The sequence below is a fragment of the Petaurus breviceps genome, unplaced genomic scaffold (genome assembly GCF_028583685.1).
Source record: "Petaurus breviceps papuanus isolate PSGF00001 unplaced genomic scaffold, PetGlider_PUasm1.0 128, whole genome shotgun sequence".
In the NCBI taxonomy this organism is placed as follows: Eukaryota; Metazoa; Chordata; class Mammalia; order Diprotodontia; family Petauridae; genus Petaurus; species Petaurus breviceps.
The window spans coordinates 2,201,335-2,228,405 of NW_027185664.1; the positions used below are offsets into that span (position 1 = coordinate 2,201,335).

General features: G+C 34.0%; 2 protein-coding genes across 5 annotated transcripts in view; one reads left to right on the plus strand and one right to left on the minus strand.

Annotated features, from left to right (window-relative positions):
• Positions 1-22,969, plus strand: part of LOC138171428 (zinc finger RNA-binding protein) — a 76,402-nt gene extending 53,433 nt beyond the window's left edge. For 3 of the 4 annotated variants that reach the window (XM_069100949.1, XM_069100943.1, XM_069100935.1), the window contains 7 exons: positions 600-750; positions 3,078-3,219; positions 8,096-8,193; positions 9,051-9,146; positions 16,743-16,854; positions 16,974-17,071; positions 19,752-22,969. In XM_069100949.1, the coding sequence (XP_068957050.1) occupies positions 600-750; positions 3,078-3,219; positions 8,096-8,193; positions 9,051-9,146; positions 16,743-16,854; positions 16,974-17,071; positions 19,752-19,931 (877 nt within the window). In that variant the 3' untranslated portion in view covers positions 19,932-22,969. Of the gene's footprint in view, positions 1-599; positions 751-3,077; positions 3,220-8,095; positions 8,194-9,050; positions 9,147-16,742; positions 16,855-16,973; positions 17,072-19,751 lie in introns of those variants that run through there. The other variant, XM_069100955.1, reaches the window with a different exon arrangement.
• The window catches only part of LOC138171463 (activated RNA polymerase II transcriptional coactivator p15), a 216,307-nt gene that overhangs the window by 187,398 nt on the left and 1,838 nt on the right, over positions 1-27,071 (minus strand). The window lies entirely within an intron of this gene.

Consider the following 27,071-nt stretch of genomic DNA (forward strand, 5'->3'; position numbering starts at 1 on the left):
TTTCCATATACTCTGAATATAGTTTGTATTACTTGTAACATGTTGTCTCCCTGATGAGAATGTAAAACTCTTTGAGAACTGAGAATATTTTTTGCTTTTTTTTATTTTTAAAGCAATTGGGGTTAAGTAACTTGCTCAAGGTTACATGGCCAGTTATTTCTGGGTGTGGTGCTGAGTATCTGAGCCTGTATTCGATCCTCAGGTCATCCCAACACTGGAGCCGGTGCTCTTACTCGCTGAGCCACCTGGCCGCCCCTAAGCAATCGGGGTTAAGTGACTTGCTCAAGGTGACACGGCCAGTTATTTCTGGGTGGGTGCTGAGTGTCTGAGCCCGGATTCGATCCCAGGTCATCCCGACTCTGGGGCCGGTGCTCTCACTCGCTGAGCCATCTGTGTGTCTTTGTATCCTCTATGGTTAGTGCAGTGTCTGGAACAGGGTAATACCTTCATAAATGGTTGTTGGCTATACAGACTGACCATTTTCAGTGGAAATTTTAATTGGGTGGCAAATTTTTATCTTAATTTATATATTGATTGGTAGATTAAGTGTTCTTATTGGAGAAAAAAGAATACATTGTGATGCAATGATTTTACTGCAGAGCTTTGAAAGGAGTCTTGCGAGTAGGAGTATTAGCAAAAGGATTACTTCTCCGTGGAGATAGAAATGTAAACCTGGTTTTACTGTGCTCAGAGAAGCCTTCCAAGACGCTACTGAGTCGTATATCAGAAAACCTTCCCAAACAGCTTGCTGTAAGTATTGTCTAGAATCTTAATTTTTGCCTCCTTTTAGGGTTTGGAGTTACTGACAAGACTGTACTAATTTATAACTAACCAATCCGTTACTAATGTGAGCTCTCTAGGCAAACTTTTTTTTTTTTCCAATCATGCATGCTTTCTGGCAAGTATTTTTTTTTTTCACTCTAATTTTTTATTTTGCAGTGAATGCATTTGGTATTATACAGTCTTGCCAGTTTACTTTTATAAGGTAAAACTGGAATATATGTTATACTTAGCCTTCTTTTTTTGAGACTTAAGTAATGATGGGGAAGCCATCATTAATTTGGACTAAAAAATAGCTATGTAAAATAAGTATATCTTATTTACTTAAGCCACTAACTTCTAACCTCTTTAAGTACATGTTTTAAGTAAATGTCAGTCTGCTCTTCTGAAATCTTTTTGCCTTTTGATGATGCCTTTCATAGCTTATCTGTCTGAAAGCTTATGGTAGGAAATATTTCTGGTGAAACATAAGAACTCCAGATACTAGTGATAAAGTAATTCCATTTTGTACTCTTGTTTAAAAGTTTTGAATTTTCTGAAATTTGAGTTCTATTTAATTTTTGTCATTAGAATTGTTCATAGCATTAACAACATTTCTTAAATTCTTAGTATAGTTTAGGTTATTCTAAAGCTTAAGAAATTTTTTCCTGACACTGTCTCATCTGTAATTTTTGGGTCAAAAATTAGTCATGTAATATGCTCAGCATTTGAGACCCTATTTTAAATGTTGACAGCTATACCTCCTTTCTACCATGGCATCTCCTTTAGTGACAGTTTTGCCTTGGTGCTCATACTGTTATATTTAGAACAACCTATGAATTATCAGAGTAGAATAAAGTTGACAGTGCTACTACCAGTGATATTACTATGAGTTGAGAAGGTGACTAAATTCAGTATTGTAGAATGGTTCCAGGGACTGGATTCATGGAAGGATTGTGGGGCTTTAATGGTCCATGCAATAATGGATTAAGAAATTTGTCTCAGCCAGTAACTTTATGTCAGTTCTCATGCAGGTGAGCAATTAAGCCATTGGAGAGAGGTCATAGGATCATAACCTTGGGCCTGAGGGGCATCTGTTCAATGTCCTTGTTTTATAGATGAGGAAACGAGGCCAGGAATAAGTGATTTTTTCCAAGGTCAAACAACTACTAAGAGTAAGAACTGGAATCTGAACCTATGTCCTCTGATCATCCAAATAGATTAGATTCATGGGAGTTCTTTCCATAGTACTATCTAATTTATGTGAACACCTATGACTTAGGAAGGATATATTTTTTTGTGTTTTTAAAGGAAACAAAAAACCATAAAATCACTTTATTTTATTTTTTTTACTTTTTGGAGGGCATTTGGGGTTAAGTGACTTGCTCAAGGTCACACAGCTAGTTTTTGTGTTAAGTGTCTGAGGCCGAATTTGAACTCAGGTCCTCCTGACTCCAGGGCCGGTGCTCTATTCACTGTGCCACCTAGCCACCCCAGTTTACTTTCTGAACAAAAGCTTTTCAAACTTTGTGCCAGATTCCAAGGAGTCCTTATATTATGGTACCCTAGTACCAAGTGACCCTTCTGTTATAACACTGTAAGGTATGGAAAGTGCTTTACAAATATTACCTCATGACCTAGCAAGAATTCCTTTTGCTTTCAGAGAGTCTGTAAAGGGAATTGTTTCTGGTTCATGGTGAGGTTACGTTTTTACCCCCCTTACATCTTATTCTTCTTTTATCAGGAGGCAAATAACTATTTTTTTTCTGATCATATTTTCACTGAATACTGGAAGAATGAAAAGGGCAAAAGAAAGACCCCCCAAGATAGAGTCAGAGAACCCATTTGTATTGTTGGTGTTGAGGAAGAGATGAAAATTAGGTAACCCTCAATCATCATATTACCAGTCTGTGGTACAAAACCCATTATTCAGGTGTAGAACAGAAACCTCCATTTTGAGAAATATCTCCTAACTTCTAAGCATGCCCTTTTCAGATTGTGACATGATGCAATCATTCCTGCATATAAGAAATAGCTAGAATATTCATGGTGAGAGATAAGGTAAAGAAATAATTTTCCTTGTTAATTTTATGCCAACCTTTCTCTGTCAGGATTCTCTTTTATCCATCTGGGTTAAGGCTATGCTACGTTATGGCAGATTTACAAATTTGTGTGTGTTACAGAAAATTAGAAACTGAAAAGCACTTCTGTAAATATGTGATCACAGTTAGATGAAGCACCAAGAAAGCAAATAAAAAATTCTCCCTTTATTTGACAATATTAAAGATTTTTAATTGATACTTTTTTTTGTCATATAGGTTATAAGTCCTGAGAAGTATGACATAAAATGTGCTTTATCTGAAGCTGCGATAATATTGAATTCCTGTGTGGAACCCAAAATGCAAGTTACTATCACGCTGACATCTCCAGTTATTCGAGAGGAGAACATGAGGGATGGAGGTTGGAAAGTTGTTAAAGATACTACTTTTCCAATAACTATATCTATTCTGTTTAAGATGGCATTAAGCCCTAGAAGGCAACATGCTGGCATTACATATATATTAGGGAGAATTGACTTAGCAGACATTTCTGTTTATGACCATTTCCTGAAAAGTAAATACTCCATTTGCTAATGTATTTTCTTTCTTGATCAAACTTCATAGTATGATTTGATTTTGCCTTTTTTTTTATTTTATGTGCTAACCTCAGTTTTCTGGAAAAGTTCAAAATTATTTTTACCTGAACAAGTTCGGGTGTTTGGAAATTTTAGAAAAGTGGTATTTGTAGCAAGGGGACATGAGTTTTATGAACTGGATAAATGATGTTTAATACATTCTTAAGAGGCATTGTTACGCATCTAACTGTTGCTTTTGCTTTTATATTAAAGTAAATGTCATTTCCAGTTTTCTGAGGTTGCTCTTTGGTCTGGAGTGCTTTCATAAATACACAGCCTCCTGACATTTATAGGTTTGAGCATTTGACCCACACACTCTACAAGAAATATTGTAATAATAAATGGCATAGTTAGTGAGTTCAAGTACAAGTCAGAGCTCTTAAAATCAATATACATTTATAGAATATGAAATCCTGGTGCCAGCAGTGTTGCTTTAGGGACTGTTCTGTAACACTTTCAAAGCTTCCAAAGCTTTTAAGCCAACGAGCATGATCAGTGTCTGCAGTATGTTGGTTCTACCGTTTTATGGGTCAGATAAAATTTACTTTGTTTCCTTTTTTGTTGTTTTTTATACATCTTAATAATTTATTGAAATTGAAGTTAGTGTAGCCTTGGGGGAAAAACACACTAATATAAAATACCATGCATATATAGCAAGACTGTTAAGAACTTATATAAAAAAATGGCACCAACAGTTTTTCATTTCCCTTAATATTATGAGGGGTTTTATCATAGCAGTATAATTTGTGAAGACAGCTTTGTGATAACAACTGCTTTATGCTTTGTTGTCCAAATTCTTCCATGCCCCAGAGAATAAAGCTTCATTTCTTTTAATGTGTTCATTGGAAATCTGTTGAATCTTACGTGCTACACATTTCACTTCATTTTAACATCTTTAAAGATAAATGGATTTTGTGTGAAGGTTGTTTTTCTGGGGTTTTTTGTTGTTGTTGCTTTTTGGTTTTGTTTTGTTTTTTTTGTTTGTTTGTTTGTTTGCCTTTTTCCTTTTTTTTTTTTTTAAAGCAGACCCAAATCTGGTCTGGTCATGGATTTTGTCAAGAAAATAGCTTTTGTTTAATCAATCAAATCAAGTCATATGTAATACGACTTTTTATTTAAGATTTGGGAAGGAAACCAAATAAGACTTATTGGAAGAAAAAGCATTTTTTTTCCTAGAACACATCAAATTATAACCCAGTCAGGTTTAATTTGTTCTTTGCTATTTTATAGTAGAGCAAAAGTCTCTAGGTTATGAGCTATAGGCATAACAACTTAAATATTTTAATAACTTACCCCTTCCGAAGGAAACAAAACTATTTTTGTCTGACCCACATTTGAGTTAGAATTACTGTTCTGAGTTTCATTTATCTGCTTAAGTAAATATTTACTCTGAAGGGAAATAGCAAAAACAAAAATTAATAGATTTCACTTCAAGATACTGAGCTGAAAAATGGATATACAAAAATGTCACAGATGTTTATACAGTGTTGCCTCACTGCAAATAAGTGCAGTAAATCATGTCTTCAGCTTTATTATGAAGATTGCTTCTTTCTTGCTGCAGAATAACGGTATGTGTGGTTTTTCTCTTACTGCAGCTCCCAATGCTCTATGTCTTAAAATGGTTTAAAGCCTTTAGCTTGCTTCGGGGAGTTAGTTCAGGTGGTAAGGAAGGCTTTGCCGGAAGAATTCTTGTAAATGAAGACTTTGCACATAGTTTGGAATCCTGCTGATGGCCCCATTTAAATCCCCCTTCAAAAAAAATAAAATGGCTTTTAAAAATCAAATTAAATTATTGAAATAACTGTTAATCGCATAGCAGTCATATCCTTCAGTAGTTTGCGTTTGACAGTTATCTATTGTTTCACAGAATTGACTTTAAATTTGATATGTTCAAAATGCTCTAACCCTTGCTGTGGAATCTTTTCTTCAGCAAGTCAAGTATGTGTGTGTGTGTTTTTTTTCCATCCTTAGCTTATCAGGCCCGGTCCAAAGCCTTCTAGCAGAGGGAATTGATTCCTGTCAGGGGTTGCTGCCAAGACATCGGAAGGATTTTTGACCAAGGTTTTCAAAAGCTCAGTGTCACACCTGCCATATTGAATAAGGAGGGGTTTTGGATGCATAGTTCTAGCATTTTACTGTCCTTTTGTGTGTTTTTTGTTTTTGTTATGTTTTTGTTATTTTTTTTTTTTGTCCTGGTCTCTATCTTTCATAGAATTAAGCGGTGTTCACACTAGCTTTAAAATGGTTGACTGGATTATATAACCGTGTTTACTGAAATTCATATACCTGTTAACTTTTAATTAGTACATAGTGTGGACACAGCATGTCTTCTAACTGACGATTAACCCCTTATACATATATATTTAGAATATATTCACATAGGGTAAGAATTTGCCTTTTGTTTTTGTAAATTAACCTAGTCTCTGTTGTATGTTAACAGGGTGTTAAGCAACAAATATAATTTTAGCACAGTGACCTTTATTAAGGGGTTAATCCATTTGAAATGTAAAATGGGTACAAAAATCCACACATTAAATTTTATTTCAAATTCCCTAAGATATAGCTCTAATTTATTTTGAAATTGCAATAGGTGTCTTGGCATCTTTGGACTTAAGAGTATTAGCTAAAAATTTCAAGCTTATTTATGCTGTCCATCAATGATATATGGGATACTTCTGAACCACAATGTAAAATCAAGATTTTCTGCTTGTGGATTGGGGTGGAGGTGGGGGGGTTCATATAAATTTGGAATAAATTACTACTGTAAAATTTTAAATTAATAGGAATTATAATCTACTTTCAATTCTGAGTTTTTGTTTTTGTTTATTTTTTTTAAAAGATTGCACAGTATCACCTATTTGCACTCTAGTTGTAACCAAAAAAGTAAATAAGGGACCTTAAAGGCTTTTGGCACATATGCCCCTCCTTCTTTTCTGCTTTTTACTGCTTTCCCAGCTGTGCTTTCCAATAAAACTTAGCACACATTTTCTATTCCTGGGCTCTCAATAGATTTTACTTCAATAGATTCTGAAAATTTATTTTCGTTTCATTTACCTTAATCTGGGTTGTAAGAATCAAAGATATCCCAGATTTCATAATAGAAGTGATAAAATGTAGTCTCTTATTGACACTTAAAGTATGCCCAGTATCTTTAAATGTTTCTGAGGGCTTATAATCATGAAAATTGTGGTAAATTTTCCAGTTGTAAACAATACTTTTACAAAATATAATCTTTCATTTTTTTTTCTTATCCCATCACAGTGTCTTGCCCTTTACTTGTTTGTGAAAAACCTCAGTAATGTAAAACCTTTCCAGATATAACCTGTCTTTATACTGAATTCAACAAGCAACCCCTATTAGGCTACAATGTATCTTTTAAGTTTGTTGGCTCTGCAATTTTATAATAAGACTTAGGGAGGCAGCATTGTATAGGGCAAAATTATAGAACTTAGAAATATAGGACCTCTGGTCTAATCCTAGCCCTACCACTTACATATGTGGCTTTGGACAAGTAACTAATCTTTTTTGGCCGGTTTTATCAGCTGTAAAATGAGGAGGTTGAGCTTTGATGTCTAAGGTCTCTTTCTACTTAGCTTGATGAACACTAATGAGTTAACCAGTTAAGATTTATTTCATTACCAAGTGTTGATATTTGTAGACACATACATTCTTGCATTGAGAAATAAGGTAATTAACTATTGGATTGAATATTGAACTGGCTGCTATAACATTTTTTAAAAATTAACTTTTTAATTATTTGAATTAACTTTATTAGCCCTGATTTTTAGGTGCTATTTATTGCTAATTTTTTTCCCAAACACATTTGTGTACTCCCTCTAGTATAACAAATATTTATGACATAGTAACCTAGAAATTACTTTTTAAATTGAGGTATACAAAATACACTTTTTCTCAGTAAAGCACTATGTTTATTGTATCTACCTTTTATTCTGCCTTTATCACAGTAGTACCTATTTCCCCTTTTCTGCTTTATATCCATCCTCTCTCTCCAACTATACCATGATGTTCTCATGAGAACTCTCAGATATTTTAAAGGGTATTTCACATTCCCTTTGCAGTAAGTCAGACTTTCAAGGAAGAGTATTTCTTAAACCTTTTTAGAATTTACTGTTTTTCATTATTTAAAATCTTCCTTTTCCACAAATTCTAAAATCTTTCAACTTTGTTCCCAATGATTTCATTTCTGAAATTAGGTCCAAAATAGTCTGTGACTATTTAAGATGATGAGCAAATTCCATAAGTTTGTTGTAAATTCTACTTTATTGAAGTGGATTTTTGTGTTCCCTCTGTCTTGTGTTCTTTGTGCTGGTGCACTGTGTCCAACCATCCTTCCTTTAACATATAATTTTGGAGGGAATTTATTTTCCTAGAACATTTATTTGAAATCTAATTACACTGTTACAGTCATTGCAGTGAAATAATAAAGTGACTGAGAGTTAAACTTCATTTTACTCTCAACTTCATATTGGGTTAACAATCTGTGAATTTAAAAGAATTTTGCTAAATATTAATCGTTGGTTTCAAAATGCTAGTAAAATCTCAAATGGCATGTGTGACATTGAAGCTACTTTAAGGAAGTGTCTTGCTCACCTGGTCAAACACCCATTCCTCACTGCATTTTGCCAATTCAATCCATTTTAGATGTAACCTCGGGTATGGTGAAAGACCCACCGGACGTCTTGGACAGGCAAAAATGCCTTGACGCTCTGGCTGCTCTACGCCACGCTAAGTGGTTCCAGGTTCGGAACATCATTTTACTTTTTTCTTGTAGCCTTATGAGAGAGTAGTTCAGTTACAGTATGTTTAACTGTATATAAACACTCAAAGATTGCCCATGGCGATGCTACTTTAAATTAAATGAACAGAAAAAAATGTTAACATAGTTCAGTACAGATCTGCTTTATGCAGCTATTGCTGATTTGACAAGAAACTTACATTTTGGGGTGTTTGGTTTTTTTTTCGTGTGTGTGTGGTCATTGAGAAGGCGATGTTGAAAGCTTGACTCGCTCTGGATCACCATATGCTGTGTATTTATATTATATTCCATAAGGCTGCAGAGTACCTTTGCTTTAAATAATGGAATATGTGTTTAAAGCTTTGTGTTTAGTTTTAAGATTTTTTTTTCCTGTTTTTCTAAGTTTATAAGTGTAGGGAGTGAAAGGTGAGGAAGCAGCTGTTTGGTTTAGTGACTTTGCAGTCTTGCAAAGGCACAGTAAAGAAACCAAACAGATTCCCTCAACCTTTCAGTCCCTAGACAAAACTTTTTAGCTCTTTACTTTATTCCCTTTATTTCTAATATAGGCAGATTTTTAATTTACTGTTATAAATGAACATAGGTCAAAGTTCACAGGGGATCAAGAAATATTATTCTTGTATAATCTGTGCACTCTGACTTAAAGTACATACAGCTTAAAGTACTAACCTTGGCATAAAATACTGCTGTAAATGGCAGCTCATGGAATGAAATTTTGGAGTGATTTGTTTCTGTCATTATAGCTGAGCTTCCATTGAACAGTGGTGTTTTAGCTTTTTTCATCAAGGGCTATTTTTAGTAGTTTCTAGAATTAATTAATTTGATTTTTGTATTGCTCTCAAGGCTAGAGCTAACGGTCTGCAGTCCTGTGTGATTATCATACGTATTCTTCGTGATCTCTGTCAACGAGTTCCAACTTGGTCTGATTTCCCAAGCTGGGTGAGTTGTTTATAACTTGTGTGCTGTGAAAAAATGTGGTGGTGATGTTAATTCATTTTTGAACCTGAAACTTTATTTTCATTTTTATTTCATATCCTAAATGTAGCATACTTTTTTTCCCCTATGAAAAACAGCAGGAACTTAGACTTTTTTGTTAAAAAAAAACAAAACCAAAAAAAATATGTATTTCTTCCAAAATACTTTGCCACCTAAATATAATAATATATAATGCTAACTAAACTATCTGATTTTTCATATTTTCTGTATTATTTCTGAAGAAGATATTTGATATGGTTATTATAAACTTTATCTTGGGTATGCATAGTGTTAGGATTCCAGTGACTAATTTTGAATGGTACTTCAGTAACAATACCTGCTTCATAGGCATTTAATTTTACTGATTCCAAATAGCTTCCTATATTACCTCAGGTAATATAGTAAATAAAGACAAAGTACCTCCGGCTCTTTATTTTATACTGGTTACTCTGTCAATAATGATGAAGTAGAATTATTGCATATATAATTTTGCTTTGAGAATGAAACAAAGTCAAAATTAATTTTATACAATCCTATTTTTTTTTAAAAAAAGGAAAAAATATTTTGCTACAATATACAGAATCTAAGAATTGGAAAGACCTTGGAGGCCATCACTTTCAGCCTACACCTGAATAAGAATCCTTTCTACAACATTGACAAGTTGTCTTCAGACATTTGTTCAAAAACTTCTAATTTGGGGGGGGCACTAATCTCCCTGGGCAACTCGTTCTGTGGAAGTTTTTCCTTAAGCTTCTTTGTAACTCCGGTTTATTGTTGCTAGTTCTGTTCTCTGGAGTAAGACAGAACTGACCCAATCTTGGCCCAGTTCCTCTTCTGTGTGACTACCCTTCAAGTATGGTGATGGTGAATATCATGTCCTTCTGGAAGTCTTGTCTTAGGTTAAATATCCTCAGTTCCTCTAACTGATCCTCATCAGGCATGAAGTTTAGGCTAGCCCTTTATCCACCGTATCAATAGCCTTCTAAAACAAGTGGCTCCTTGGAACTGAGCAGAGTCAGATAGTCTGATCAAGGCAGAGAATAAGAGGCCTCCAGACCTAAACACTCTGCTTCTTTGATGGCAGTCTAAAATTACATCAGTATTAGACATCATTCACCTCTTCATCCTCTAATCCTCTGACATGCCCATATCCTTTTTCATTGCACTTCTGTTAGGCTGTGCCTCCTTCACCTTATACTTTGAGTTGGATTCAAAAGTATAAGACTTTAACTATTTATCCTGATTAAATTGTCTACTTAGATTCAGTCCAATATTTTAGCATGTCCTGATCTTTTTTATCCTAATTCTGTATTACTTAGCTATTAGCCCTGTCAGCTTTGTATTTTTGACAGATTTGATAAGCTGCCATCTATATTTTGATGCATGTTATTGGGGAAAAAAAAAACTAAACAGCAGAGTTCCAGTGGAGCACAGCTCTTTGGAATGCATCGGGAATAGTTACCTGTTATCAAATTGTACTGCGTAAGCACAACAGGTACAATTTGCTGCCTACTCTGGTACCTTACAAGTAGTAGATAATCAAATAATGTCTTTTGACCTGAATACGTTACCAGTAAGATGTCATAGATGAAGGGTTCCTTTTAGTGTCAAGGACCCCTTTGACGCTCTGGTTGGTGAAGCCTATAGACCCCTTCTCAGAATATTTTTAAATGCATAAAGTAAAACGAATGGGTTTAACAAAGGAAATCAATAATATTGAAATATAATCTGTAGTCAGGAAGACAGTCTAATGGTAGGTCTTAATTATTATAATGATTTTGTATAATTTGTATTTTGAGATATTTGTAGCAGCTGTAACAATTTTAAATAATTTTATGTAAAATAAAATGTTTCTGTTAGTGACAAAGTTACTGCTAATATTACTGTAGTTTTTCATTTATTGAAGGAAATGCTAAATTTCATTTCAAGGGTGGTGAAAATAAAGATAGGGATTTTTTCCCCCCATCTAACTTAAAGACTCCCTGAAATCTATCCACAGACCCTTTGAATAAGAATCCTTGATCTAGATTAACTGGAAAATAGAAAGGATTATGAATGTATTTTTTCAAATAATTTTTATGGCCATATAAGTAAGACACTATTAGTTAAATAAAGCCTATAATCTGAAACATATTAATATTCCCCATCATGAACCCTTTTAGTTGACATTGTAAAAAAAAAATTTATTTGCAGATCTCATTATTAAAATATTTGTATAAGCATTAACTCTTCAAGGAAAAGCAATTTATTCAATTTAGCACACACTTTTGTAAATCTTCTTAATAGTTTTTTTACAGTCAAATTTAGTCAATTTACAGTTATCTGTGAAAATAAAGAAAGGGTTATTTATGGATATGTGAAATACACTGAAAACTAGTTTTGTTACTTTGGGGATTAAATCCTCTTAGTATACTTCTTATTAGACCAGACACTTGACATTGAGTACAGGTAGGTTAACTAATTTGAGTTTATCTATTTTTCCCCTTTGCCAATTAATGCAAGTAAATGTAAGTCACCAAATAAAGTCAAGCAATCAATATGAACATACAGTTTTCAGAAGAGGAAACAAAAATTGTTATAAAGTACTGGGGGAAAATGTTGTTCAGTCTCAATAGTAATCAGAAATAAAAGTACAAATCACTTTGAAATCACCTTCTTCCATCTCAGCACAGCCATCAAGATTGGCAAAAATAAGAGCATCAAACAATGCTGACAAGGTTGTAGAGGAAAAGGTATACTTATTCACTGATGCTTTCAGTTGCAGACTTGAGAACAATTTTACTCATATCTGTTGATCCAATAATTGTGTTCTTGGGAATATAACTTGAAATTATTGTTAAAAACAAAACCAAAAAAGTCCCTTGGTTTTATATGTAATTGTAAAAGAAAATAACCTGGAAACAGGCTAAATGTCCAGTAATGGTTGGATAAATTGTGTTACATTAATATAATGCAATACCATAATGCAATTAAAACCAAGTATAGGAATAGAGTGAAATCTGGAGGTACTTTTACAAAATAAAGCAAAGTAGAAAATCAAAGTACACTCTGATTACAACCACATAGAGAATAAGAACAATTGAATGAGAATAAATGGACTGAGAATTTTGATCATGACTTAATAAGAATTAACTGAAAAATTGTTTTGTTACTTTGTGTAAGAAAATTAATTAAAATGTAAATAATTCCTAATCAAGTTTAACATATTGATGTTCATCTAGTTATTAATAAAACGTTTAGGGGGCAGCTAGGTGGCACGATGAATAGGCCCTGGAGTCAGGAGGAACTGAGTTCAAAATGTGGCCTCAGACACTTAACAATAGCTGTGTGACCTTGGGCAAGTCACTTTACCCCCAGTAGCCCAGCCTTCCCACCTCCAGAAGGCAATCAATCAATCAATAAGTAAATGAAACATTTAATTGTTTTAGATGAAGTCAGGGAGTACGAGGATGGGAAGACCTTCCCTGTTGCTGTTTATAAATGTCATAATCATAGAACTTTAATGATTTTCTACCCAAAAGTTTCACCTATCCTGAATTAGCAATTCCTTAAGTTTAATTTCATTGCTTATTATAATCTTTCATGTTCCACTTATGCCAAGTTAATTATATTTCAGAATCTCCAAGCCATTATGTGTTCTTCTGTAGTAAATTGTTATTGAATTATACTAAATCCTTCAAGAGACTGTACTCAAAAAAGACATTTTTGAAAGTTATAATTTATTATATAGGCTTTACAGTGTCGTTTCATAAACCAGTGACTTGTGAATCTAGACAGTTGCTTTTAATAAGTATTATATATACATTTATGCCCTTTATCGTGTCTTACAAGTTTGTGATTTCCCTTTGCCTCCTTTTGTCCTCATCTATTTTATCTAAATAGAAGACCCAGAATCCTCAGTATTTAGCACTGAACAGATTTGATTTTTCATGGGGCTTTAACACAATAATTCCCAGATTGGGTTCTGATGTTGGTGGAATGTGTTTAATATGGGGTCTAGGGGTTACTTCAAATGTTAAATGAATTTAAATTTTTCATTACTGTGTGCATGCTCCTTCTACTACCCCAAATAATCATCCTTTTCACACTTTGCTAGACCATTTTTATAAAATTATCAAACTCCTCAAAGTATATCTACTCCCCAGAAATTAATACTGAATGCAGTTTATTAATATTTTTCTATTCAGTATATATGCAAATTTTTCTGTCTTAAATATTATTTATATCACTAACTGGAGCTTTCTAAGCATGAAATCATTAACACTGATGTTATTTATAAGTAAACTTTGCGATATGCCTACTCAGAACTCTTATTACTCCCACCTTGTCCTTTCTAATAAGTGCTATGTATAACATTGTATAGGAATGCCTTATTTTTAAGCCTTATAGGAGAATGAGACTGTTTAAGGAAATTTTCCAGATTTCTAAAATTTAACTTGTAACAAAATATTTGCTTGACCATTTTTGATGGGAATCTTTTAAAGATGTATCATTAGATACTTTGACCTCGTTAAACAGAGCATACAGAACAGTAATTGAGCCTTTATTTGATGTCTTAGTCATTGTTCTGAACATCAGTCAATCAGCAAGCATTTATTAAGCACTTTTTATTTCAGGCATTGCTCTAAGTTCTGGAAATTTTTTAAAAAAGGGGCAAAAACTGTCCCAGCTCTCAAATGTTTACATTCTCATAGAGGAAACATGTAAATAACTAGATACATGCAAGACATATGTATGTGGAAAGTAATGTCAGAGGGAAAAGCACTCATAACTTGGAGGAGGAGAGGGCCAGAAGAAGAACTCCAGCAGAAGGTGAAATTTTAACAGTCTTGAAGGAAGCTAAGGAAACAAAGTGAGGGATCAGCACTCCGAGGTCGAGGGTAAAGGCAGGATGTGGAGCTAGGGTATTGTTTTCAAGGAAACAGCTAGTTAGACCTTGGAGTGCAAGAAGACTGGAGAGGTAGGAAGAGGCTAGTTTATGAAGAGCTTTAAATGCCAGCCGGAGGAGGAGGCAGGGGATAGGATTGACATGGTCAAATCTACAGGTGAATCACCATGGCAGTTGTATGGTACTTTTATGTTGATGCTTTAAGGTTTTTTCTTTCTTAATATCACTTTAAATTAATGTTCTTCTGCCAAATGGGATCCTTCCTTGTAACAAAGAAACCAGTTATACAAAATCAGCTAACAAAACAACTGTTTCTAACATGGGTCAGCATTCCACATATGTAGTTCGCAGGTCCTGTGTTTATAGGAGAAACATAATTGGGTCTAAAATAAGAGTTAATAGGTACCAAATTGGGGCTTGGGATAGAAATTGCTCCCAGTATATCCAGCATTGACTTTTCCTGGTTCTTGGCCATGTTGCAGGCAGTTGAAGTTGCTAGGTAAATGAACCCCAGGATAAGTGAGGTGGCATCATGTTTAATGTTCACTGGTGCTAAATGATTTAAGATGCATGATTACAGAGCTAGCACTAATCTGAAAGCTAGGGAATCTCAGGTTCCAATCACTCCTCAAACTTAACACTTTATGTTATGAAGATTAGAATGCTTGCAGATTTCACAATATGTAAAATTAGGCTTAGATTAGTTTGACCTGTATATAATTTGTAACTCTAGTTGTTTTTTTTTAGTCACCTTAATAATAAAAATAAGCATATGATTTTAAAACCCTGACTTTCACCTATTATTGTTTTCTGTACAAACGTACTTTTACATAATTGTGATTTACAATATATTCTTTGCATTTTACTTTTTACAGTTTTACTTCAGTAGAATGTAAGCTCCCCAAGGGCAGGCAGTATTTAGTTTTTGACTTTGTGTTTTCAGTGCCTAACTCAGTACCTAGCACATATTAGATATTTAATAGTAGACTTACTGAATTGAACACTTTATATTATTATTTCAGAAAGTGTGATGCAGTGCAAACAGCATTAGATTTGGAGGTCAAGGACCTGGGTTTTTGTTATTAAATTTGTGCTTTAGTTCTTCATAACTGGGAGAGGCAACCTCTTTGTATCAGTTTCTTCATCTATAAAATGAAGGAACAATGTTAGGCATTAGAAGGACCTTTCCAGATCTGAAGCTGTTCCCTATTTCTGTGTATTTATGAAAATTGTCACTTAAAATGGCAATATAATATTAAAATTACCATAATCTACCCAGACATTCCCCAGTTTTTGCTTTGCTATTATGTATTTCATTTAACTCTTGTACATATTCTTTTTTTGTCTGGTTGGCTTTTTTTATTTTTTGGCCTTTTGGAGGACAATTGGGGTTAAGTAACTTGCCCAAGGTTACACGGCTAGTTTTTGTGTGTGTGTGGGTGTTAAGTGTCTGAGGCTGGAACCAGGTCCTCTGCCTCTGGGGCAGGCACTTTACTCACTGCGCCACCTAGCCACCCCAATGTACACATATTCTTTTTAATTCAGTTTTTCTTTTTTAATCTAAATTCTCCCTCCCCCCTCTCATTGCCCTTCCTAATGAGAAAGCAAGAAAAATAAAATCCATTACAAATATGTATAGATTTGTAAAACAAATTTCTACAGTAGCCATACTTACAGAGAAAAAAAAGGAATAGAAGAAAATTACTTCATTCTGCATTCTGATTCCATCAGTTCTTGTATCTGGAGGTGAATTGCATGCTTTATCACAAATCCTTTGTAACTGTATTGATCAGAGTTACTAAGTCTTTCAGAGTTGATTATCTTTATTTGTACATAGTTTTCTAAGTGACTTGTCACTACTGATCTCTTCAGACCTAGTATCATTTACAATTTTCATTATAATTAAGGCTTTTTATTGTCTCTATATTATTTAGTGAAGCTTTTAAATGAATGTAAAATACAAACAAATTATTGTGGTCAGTTATTTATTTAGTAGCTTGTTGTTTAGTCATATCAGTTGTGTCTGACTCTGTGACCCCATTTGGGGTTTTCTTGGCAAGGATACTGGAGTTGTTTGCCTTTCCTTCTCCAGCTCATTTTGCAGATGAGGAACTGAGGCAAATGGGATTAAGTGACTTACCCAGGGTCACACAGCTAATAAGTGTATTAGGCCAGATTTGAACTCAGGAACTTGAGTCCTTCCTTACTCCAGAGTCTTCCATCTGCTGAGTCACCTAGCTGTTCTCCTTTGGTAGTACTGGCCACTTATTCTTTGGAAAAGTGATTTATTAAAAATTGAGGCATAAAAGATAATTTTCAAGATTTTTCAAGTTTACAGTTGCCACAAGGAGAGTAAGGTTATAAATCTAGCAGGGGCTCAGATGAAAATTACAGTTTTGTTGTTTATAAATAATAGGGGAGGAAATCCCCTAATCATATTTAAATGACCAGAATATCAAATTGTATTTTATTGTAATATTACAGATATTATAATATCAAAAAAGGTGCTTGAGTCCCTCAAAAGCCATTAAAATGAAATAATTTGAGCCTTTAAAATTTGAAAAATTTTATGCATTTTTTTTATTTTTATGCATTCTTATTAGCACCAGTAGACAGGAATGCAGATTTTTTTTTTTTTGGTCAACTATTAAAACATTAAAATTTTTTTTTAGGCTATGGAGTTACTAGTAGAGAAAGCAATCAGTAGTGCTTCTGGACCTCAGAGTCCTGGGGATGCATTGAGAAGAGTTTTTGAGTGCATTTCTTCAGGAATTATTCTTAAAGGCAAGTTACACTTCATTGTTGATTTTTTTTTTAATCTGATAGCTGCATAGGACTGAGTAATTTTTAAAGGATAATAAGTATTTTTTCACATTTTCCTATTTAATGGTGATGTGCTACAGGTGGTCCTGGACTTCTAGATCCCTGTGAAAAGGACCCATTTGATACACTGGCTACAATGACAGACCAACAACGGGAAGATATTACTTCTAGTGCTCAGGTAATGTTAATATCTCTTATAAGAAAAGTTTTACAACCAGCTAGCTATAAGGGGCCAGGGTTAAACCTGTTAGGATCATAAGTCATAGAGCTCAAATAGGTCTTACAGAGATCATTGATTCCAGCTCCCTCAATTTACAGATGAGAAAACAACCCCAGAGAAGCAAAATCACTTGCTGAGGGTCACACAGCTGATAAATATCTGAGCTGGCATTTGAATCTAGTTCTACTATACCATGCTACTGCACTGTTAGATTGTCCTTGGGATTTCTGCCTTTGCATGGTCGTAGGTGAGATCATTTTAGATATTATTGATCCATCTGGATGTTATACTCGACTGGAATACAATATAGATCTGTCTTCAAATGGACTTATTTGAAATCACTTTATAGTGAATTTCAGCATTCTAAGTTAATTTAGTCTGAACTTGGAGCTTTTAGACTAGATCCAATAGAGGGAGCATTTATCTTTTTCTAATACGAGATTTATATTCATTAATATGATAGTTATCCAGTCATTTCTCTACCATCTACACCAATGGAAGAGAGAAAGGGATGTGTAGATTCCAAAGCCCATTGATAGCCATACAAGTTTTACCTTCTTTATTATATTTAGCATAAACTAACCTGATTACCTTTCTCTGAACCAATTACTTTTAACAGAAGATAACCTCCAGAGTGTGTTAAGTGGAAGGGAAAAGCACACCAACATTGAAATTTGCCATGAGTCATCCACATATTCATTCAGTCAAGAGTTAGTTGCATATTAAGGATTTGATGTCAAGTCTTTTCAGATTAGGAAACCTGGAAATGTGTCCACTGAGAGATGCCAAAGAGCTAAATTCTAATACAGATGGGGGGAAGGAGAGTAATAGATTTACTCATATTTATGTCTTCTAGAAAGCCAACAGAGGCATCATAATTCCCCATCAGACAAGATATTTGAATGCCTTAGAGCAAAGGTTTGAACATTGTACAAATTTTAGGTATTTATGAATAATAGCTAGCAAATTCTGCTTTATTACACTGATATGGCTCAAATTGGCTTGCTGCAAAAATAACTCCTTAATCCTTGTTGAGAATTTTTTAGTTCTTGTTACAGATTAGAGATCCAGATCAACTAAATGCAGAAGGGTAGATCTATGAAATGCCTAGTAAAATGAAAGAGTTGTATTAAATGATCTTTTATGGTCCTTCCTGGTTCTGTGTGACCCTAGGTATATAAGCTTAGGTTGCTTAACTTTAGGTAATATGTAATAATAAAGAGCTTAAGCTTCATATTTTGCTTATTGCTGACTGTTTAGAACAAATTTTTTCCCACTACACTATCCATAAGACATAAAACTATTTTTTATGCACACATAAGGATAAGAATTATACCCTTTGTACCTCATAGGGGACTTCATATGGTGTCTGTACAATAGATGTTACCCTCAAAATTAGGCTTTTAGCTCATCTGATTTGGGTATAAATTCACATATCAATAAACCTATTCAGTATTTCAGGTTTAAATACTAGATCTAATTTCCTAGTCTGGTTTAGCTGGACTGCTCTGCTTAAATCAGAGTGTAGTACAAAGGTGTCAAACATGCACCACAAACCATATTAAAATGTTATTGGGAAATATTTTTTAAATAAATGGAAATATAATAAAATATAGATGACATTAACGTGTGATTTTCTAAGTTAATATGAAGCAGAAATATCAGTATCTGCAGGGATACTTATGTATGGTTTATTCTTCCTTCTCACTCTCCCTTCCCCCTGCCCCTTTCTATTTGAATAGACCACTGTTATAGCATATAGGAGGAGGAGATGAACCTGCATTCAGTCTTGGTTAGAATTTTTGTTCAAGTTTTAGGTTCCTCATCTAAAGAGGGAGTTACAAGAAGAGTGTCACAAAAATTAAAACTGTAAAATCATAATTATGAAATGATATTAAAGGAAATTATTTTATCTAGCCTGGTAAAAAGAAGCTAAGCTAAGATATAACAGCAGATTCTTACACAGTTGATAACTGTTTTACATCTCTTTGAAGATAAAACAAGCAAAAATATCTTAAACTATGGCAGGAAAAATATTATTAGATAAATGGATTTATTCAGGGTGAAGGTTGTCACATATTGAAGTGGAAGGCTATTGAATCTCCAAGGATGTTTTAGTTGTTCTACATCATAAAAATAAGATTCTCTTTTCACAGTCTCCCTATAGTACTAAGATTCAACAAAATCTTCTGAAACATGTCTAGAATGAATTTGACAGTTTAAACTAGGCAAACAGTGATATAGAGTATTGGTTATATACATAAGCTATTTATTAATGGAATCGTGGAGGCATAGGTTGTGGGTTTGATGGGTTTTGTTTGTTTTTTAATGACAATGGGAAATTTTTTATTCATACATGTAAAGTTAATATTTGGATTAGATTCATCCCTGTAAGTGAAGAATATTGTTTTCTCAAACCTGATTGAGTAAATTATTTGGACATTTTCTCTTAAATATATAGATAGGCTAGCCTTTGAAACTTGGAGGTTTTTGGAGGAGATGAATCTTGTTTGTTACACAAAAGTACTGGTACTTTGGGGGCTTGGGATTTTTAGTAATAATGTTTGGGGTTTTTTGTTTTTTTTTCTTTTAGAACTAGTAAAATTGGACTTCACAATGTACTTCTTTCTCTTAACAGTTTGCTCTGAGACTCCTTGCATTCCGTCAGATACACAAAGTTCTAGGTATGGATCCTTTGCCTCAAATGAACCAACGCTTCAATATCCACAACAACAGAAAACGAAGAAGGGACAGTGATGGAGTCGATGGATTTGAAGCTGAAGGAAAAAAGGACAAAAAAGATTATGATAACTTTTAAAAAGTTTTTGTAAATCTTCAGTGTTAAAAAAAAAAAAAAAGGTGTGCCCAATTGTTGGCTGTTTTTCATTCATAATAATGTCTACTTCGAAATGCTTAAAAAAAAAGTTGAGGGTTAATTTTGTGGAAAGAACCAGGTGTTTCTGTGAATTTAAAAACTTTTAACGAATGTACAGTGTTAGGTATTTTATGAATGGAAAGACACCAAAAATATTTGTACTCAAATTAGGGGGGAGGGCTGGCAAAATATAATTTTAGTTCAGATGTTTGCCATTATTTTACTCTTACTTTACTAGCTACATGTTAGATTCCCCCCATATCTGTGTCTTTTATTAACTAATGCATTGTCTTCTTAAATCTTAACTGTATTTAATGCAGCATTCTGTTGCTACATGTATTTTGATATTTTTATTTAGAGGTTTTGTTTGCTCTTTGACACTATTTGTAAGTTACTTTGTGTTATAGGTAATATGCCCCTCCCCTCTCCCCTTAATATTTTACAGCAGAACTTTTTTTTGTAAAGTGAGACTGCAGGATTTTTTGTTTCTTTTGTTCTATATGTGAAGGATTTACAACACAAAAAGTTACCCTGCCATTTGAGTGCTCAGAAATGAATATTTCTGCAGATCTTGTGGCATTTGTCTCTTTATTTAGTGTGATATAAAGGTGTAATTAAGACAGATTTCTGTTATTCTAATCAAGTTTGCTGTTAGTTGTGCATTAGCAGTATAAAAGCTAATATATACCGTATGGTCTTGCAACAGTTTTAAAGCATCTGCATAATTGATAATAAAAGTGCATGACATTTTTGTTTTTAATAGACTTTAAAAACTATCATTTTAGGTTTGTTGCGTAGATCTTTGTACAATTGACTTTTGACATAGCAAGGCCAAAAAATAACTTTCTGAATATTTTCTTCTGTGCATGTTGAAAGGGCATTTTCACATTTAAGTGGGCTAACCAATATTTTCATAAGAACTTTATCAGTGTGAACTAACACCAATAATTAGCCCTTAATTATGATGGAATTTTCTCTTATTGGTGCCTGTGAGGTTCTTCTAGCAGCTATTTCACTAAAACACAGTTCAGTGATTTTTCTCCCTCATGCCCCAATAATTTGCAGGCTGTTAAAGTAAGGTTGATAAAACTATTTATTGGACAAAAAATATGAAGATTTTTATCAAAGAAAAACCCAGAAAATTATTTGATATGGCCATCTTATATGCTTATGTCACCTTCAAAAAGCTAAACATTTTAGCAGTGGTGTAATGAAAGTGACATCGGATTGTTGATGTATGCGCTGGTACACAGGTGTCATTTTGTTGTCACAGCACTACAGTAAAATACGCAAATAAAAACTTAAATTTATTTAATGAGTTAAATTCATTATATGTTAGAACTGACATTTTAGTAGTTCTGTTTGCTCTATATATCCAGGTCAGGCTACATTAAAACTCAAGAATTGACGTTCACTCAGCATTCTATTTCTAGCTCATAGCATTCCTGGAACATTTTTTTAAATTAGTTATTAATACTGGAAATTTCTGAAAGTTTTTTTTTATTAATCAGGCCTGATTTTGTTTTGATTTCATTATTTGATTTTTAGATTTGAGGCTGCCCGAAATATTTTGAGAGGCAGAACAGTATAATGGGGAGGGAGGGGGAGTACTAGATAAGAAATTGAGACCCAAGTTCTCATCTAGACTTTTCCACAAATTAGCTGAATGACTAATGGATACTTCTTCACCTGTCTGCCTCAGTTTTCTCATTGAGAAAGTTTGATTCAATTCCTTTCAACTTAGCTGCTCATTTCCAGCTCTAAAATTCTATAGCTAAACTTTTGTTTTGCCATTCCTACATCTCTTAAGGGTGCAGACACGTTCAAAATTAGTTTCAGTTCACTTCTGGAAATTTTGCACTTAATTCAAGTTAACCTCTAGTTGTAAGTGGAATATCAAGGCCAAAGGTCCTATTTATGTAGATCCTCTATTTTATTCCTTTATGACCTTTTTTTTTTAAATTTTAATGTTCTTATGTGTGAATAATCATTTAGATTCTTATATCTTTGACCAGCTCAAATAATTATGGTTAGCACATAAGGATTAACTAGCCACAGTTTTGTGAAAATACAAAATGTGATGGCCGACAATCAGTTGCTGCATGTGTGGCTTCATAGATGTCTACTTTTTAAAAAACTCTATATATGGCAGATAGTACCATATTAGCATACTTATTTAAAAGAAAAGAAGTTGTTGCATTTGTGGATTTTTAAAAAATAATTAAATAATACTTAAAAGATCACAATGTGAAATTTTGAATCAAAAGAAGATAGGACATTATACTTAAGTACTCTCAGATTTAGCTATTTTTAACATGTTTGACAAATGAAATGTTTATTAGTATGTAGTCACTTCTCATATATCTGCTTGAATCCTAATCTAGCTTTTCCCTTACAATTTCAATATGCTTTTGCCCTCCATCCCCCATTGTTACTGTGTGTCCAGGTTGTGTACATTAATTTTAATAGCTCTAAGGAAATAAATATTTATGAAGGAGAATATCATTCCCACTCCCAAATTCTGTGATGCAAATCAAAACAAAATGATCTTTTGATATTTGTACTACTTGATTCATCTCCATTACTCTGAATAATCAAGTTAATGATGTTTTGAAAATATCAATGAGGGAGTATTACTTGACTTTTGTATTTAAATAAATGAAGTCATCATTTCAACTCTGAAATGTTGGTCATTTTATTCTGGCTAGAAGAAAATTAATTGGCCAGGAGTGAAATAATAGGAACAGCACTTGAAGATAATTTTTTCCTTTGTTTTCAAAGCATGCCCACAGCAACATGCTAAATTGTTGGAACATTTTCTGAAGGAATTAGAGCAACAAAAAATCCCTCATGTTGAGTCACCAGGTTTCTACCATACCAAATTTTCTAGTGCTGTGCATTTTTTTTTTGAAGTTCAATGTATAGGATTTTAAATGAAAACTTTAGTGACTATAATAAACTCCTATTCATAATCTGAAAAAGTCTCAACCATAATTTTGTTTTGTGAGCTAGTTGATGGATCCATGACCTCATTGGTGTGAGTATGCTCCGCTAGTGCAGAAAGATCCAATTGTATATATTTTGTCTTTGAATTTGTTGCAAATTAGAAATCCTAAGATGAACATTCGGTTAATCATACATTCATTCTCTTAACCATTCTGGATGAATGAGTTTACTATATCACAGTTTAGTATCTAGTTTTACATATTTTACCTATTTGCTATAATTTGGGTAACCCTAAATTTTTTATGTTCTTGAATCTAGGACTGTTTGAAGTGACTCGAGTAAGTACAAACTAGTTTTGTATAATTATTGCTCTGTGGTAATACAAAATTTCTGAAGAGTAGATAAACATAAAAGCTAAAGATATAAATGGCCAACATTTAAATTACGGATTCTATTTTGCCTACCAAAGTTTATTTCCAATAAATTTGCCAAGTTACTATTTTCTAGCTGAAATAAATTCTTTCATACAATTAATAGTAGTATAAATATCTAGGTCCATTAAAGGCATTGCCACAGAACAAAGTTTACCATGTTTCACTAAAGTTTGAATGTGGCCCTAGTGAGATTATGTAGTTTATGACTCTTATCCATGGTTCAAGCCAAAGTCCAGAGAAATTTATTACCAGATGTTTGGCCATTCAGTGTCAAAATTTTTCATCTGAGCAACCCCATAAAGGAATTGGGAACTTAAGTTGTTATGTATTCAACAAGCCCATAATGATCAAGCCAGTTCTTTGGAATATCCAAATATAGATATAGAATGGAACAATGTTCTCAACTTAGCATAACTGATGAAGTACAAAGAGCACTTAACTTGGGAGTTGGGAGACCTGGGATCTAGGCCAGGTTGCATGACTGGGGGCAGCTTATGTTCTCTGGGCCTATTTCCTTCCTCATCTATAAAATGAGGTTAAATTGTAGATGAAGTTGAATGTTCCTTACAGATCTAATATTGTGTAACTACATATATTGAAATGACCCTTTCCCCCGAAGTCCCTCAGTAAAACCATAGGAAATTAATGTGAAGGACAGCGCTTATGATAGTATGTGGAACATAGCTACTCTATTTTATAATCTTTGACTTTTCCTTATTTTCAAAACTCAATCTAAAATGTATAGTTAGAAGAATGAATGCCAAAGGGAATGGTTACCTCTTACTGAAGAACCTCTTTACGATCCATTTCAAAATATCCATATTTATTGAGTTATAGCAGCAACCCACAAGTGCTTTAATTGCTAGAGTAATTTTACTACAAATAGGCATGTAGGCCCAGCAGTAGGTTCTGTTTGCTTATGCTAAGTATCCTCCCCATCATTAGAGTAACTAGAGAGTTGCCTATTTAATTATATAGTCTTACCAGTAGTATTTACTGCCACTGTAAGCATTGATGATGTGTACATGTTAGCACCAGACCATCAATCCCATTTTTCTGGTTTATTAGCAACCAAATAATAGACTAAATTTAAGTGGATGTCAGTGTGATATTTGTGAAAAAATTATTGAGACCATATTAATCAAAATTCTAAAAGGTATCATAAAATTATGCTGTCATGAGATCAATGTGTTAGTCCTTAATAATCTTTTTTTAAAGCAATCGGGGTTAAGTAACTTGCTCAAGGTTACATGGCCAGTTATTTTTGCGTGGGTGCCAAGTATCTGAGGCAGGAACCGGCCCCAGCGTCAGGAGGGGCCGGCACTCTTACTCACTGCGCCACCTGGCCACCCCTAAGCAATTGGGGTTAAGTAACTTGCTCAAGGTTACACGGCCAGTTATTTTGTGTGGGTGTTAAGTATCTGGGGCCGGCGCTCTTACTGCGCCACCTGGCCGCCACTCCTTAATAAATTTTTTTAAATATATTGATTAGTCAAAAAAAATAAAAACATCACAAACCTTCAAAAACAAAATAAATGGTTATTCTAGTCAGAAGAACTCCATCTCAGCATCACTATACTAATTTGATTTTTAAATATATTTTAGGCCTGCCTGAGTGTCCTCATGGCTTAGTGGTAGAGCTGAGTTCTTGAAAGTTATGTGTAAGCAGATGACAGGCCTGAGACAAACTTCCTGACTTTTTGACAGAGGCCCTCTTTATCCAAGTTAGTAGAAGCTTATAAATAGATGGTTGACCAAGAACTAGTGAATTTTTTTTCAGCTGCCAAAGCCGTTAGACCAACTGACTTAATTTAGAAAGATTGCCATAATGATGGAGAAGATACCTATCCAAACAAAATCAGCTCCTTGAATATAGGCCTAGGCAACATGGTATAGTGAAAAGTATTTTGGAGTCAGAGGACCTAAATTCAGTTGTAGCTCTTCTACTTAAACCTGTGTGACTGACTTTGAATATGTCAACCCTTTTGTGCCTTAATTTCCTTATCTGAAAAATGAGGGGACTGGTCAAGATGATGTAGTGTGAGGCCCCTTTAATTAAGCTTCATATAACAGAATCACACCTAAATTTGGAAAGTACCTTAACTTCCATGTAATACAACCCTCTCATTTTATACATGAGGAAGTTGAGGCCCAGAGAGATGAGGACACATGGGTAATAAGTGACATGGCCAAGTTTGAATCAAGGTCTTACGATTCCAGATCCAGTGTTTGGTTAAGCTATTTCCAAATTAAGCCACCTGCTTTCTGAATCTCCTCCCACTGGCATCTGGACACCTCCCTGGGCTCCCCCAAACAAGGCCACCATGCTATTTCCTAGCTGTCCTCTCTACCACTAAACCCCATTTTCAACTCTAGCTCTCCTTTATATAGTATGTTCTGCAATTAAAATGTAAGCTTTTTGAGGGCAGAGCCTGTCTTGCTTTCTTGCATTTTTATCACCAGCACTTAAGACAGTATCTGGTACATACTAGGTACTTCTAATGCTTTGTTTTGTCCATTCACAACTCCAAATTCTATGATCCTTTCCTAATGATAGTTTCAGGGCACCTTGCAACTTTAAAAGGCAAATTTAAATGTCATCCATCAGAAAATTGTATGAGTCACCTCTACCATGCTTTTACAACTTCAGAGAATATGTTTTCTTCTGGGGTGTTTAAGGAATTATGATGTAAGACATCTAAAAGCCAGTTATTGGTATAAATTTGAATGAGAAGCAGAATATATCATATCTCTCATCATGAAGGAAAATGGTACAATTTTATGATAGATTAGGTCCTAGAAAGAATGGAAAATACCAGTTTACTTCTCCCACACTCTTCTATTGTATGGTTCCTCTAGAAACAGAAAAGATTCCAGTTGTCCTAAGCAGCTAGTTCAAAGCCTAGCTCTGTCACCTGACTTGTGTGGCCGTTTTAGTTCCTTACCAATACGGAGTTTGGATTAAATGGCTTGGAAGACCCCTGTCGGCTCTAAATCAGTGTTCCTGTCACCAATTCTGCTTCTGTCAGTTTTGAGGAGTGATAATTTAGACCTTAGATAACCTTAGATCCAAGAGCTTCCTCAGCAAATAATAGGGAGATGACAGAGCCTGGGCCGAAATCACTGACCTCGCCTGAAACAAGTGACAAGAGGGGATGTTCCCCCCTGCATCAAATTAAGGTAAGGACTGTTTCAGCCAGAAGAGGCTTAAATATCTTTGTTTCTTTCCATATATCCTGCAAGCAGATTGTGAAATAAGTATTTTTTTTTTTTTAGTAAATGAATAAAAGCTATCCCATGGGTAACCTTCTTTATGAAATAGACAAAAAATTAAAAGACAAAGGGCCAAGAAGAAAAGATCAACTTCAAAATGCAGAAAACTGCATTTATACATAAAGTAGAAAGAGCATAGAAAATATTGCCAGTGATTAGGAATTGTTTTCATTACTACTATTAAAAACAAAGAATTCAAAATAGCCAGATTTGGAAAGTGAATAGTTGACTATGAAAGTGGTGTTATCAAATGAGACTTGCCTTTCTGGATTCCAGGTTAAAATACACAGGTATGGCAGGCTTCTTCATAGAGAGTGAAGTAAACCTAACAGGAATGAGTAAGAATGAATTTTCCTGAAATCTCATACATCTGATCAAAAGAGCTTTAAACCGAAAGAGGGGAGGGGGAAGAGAAGGAATTTAGCTCAAC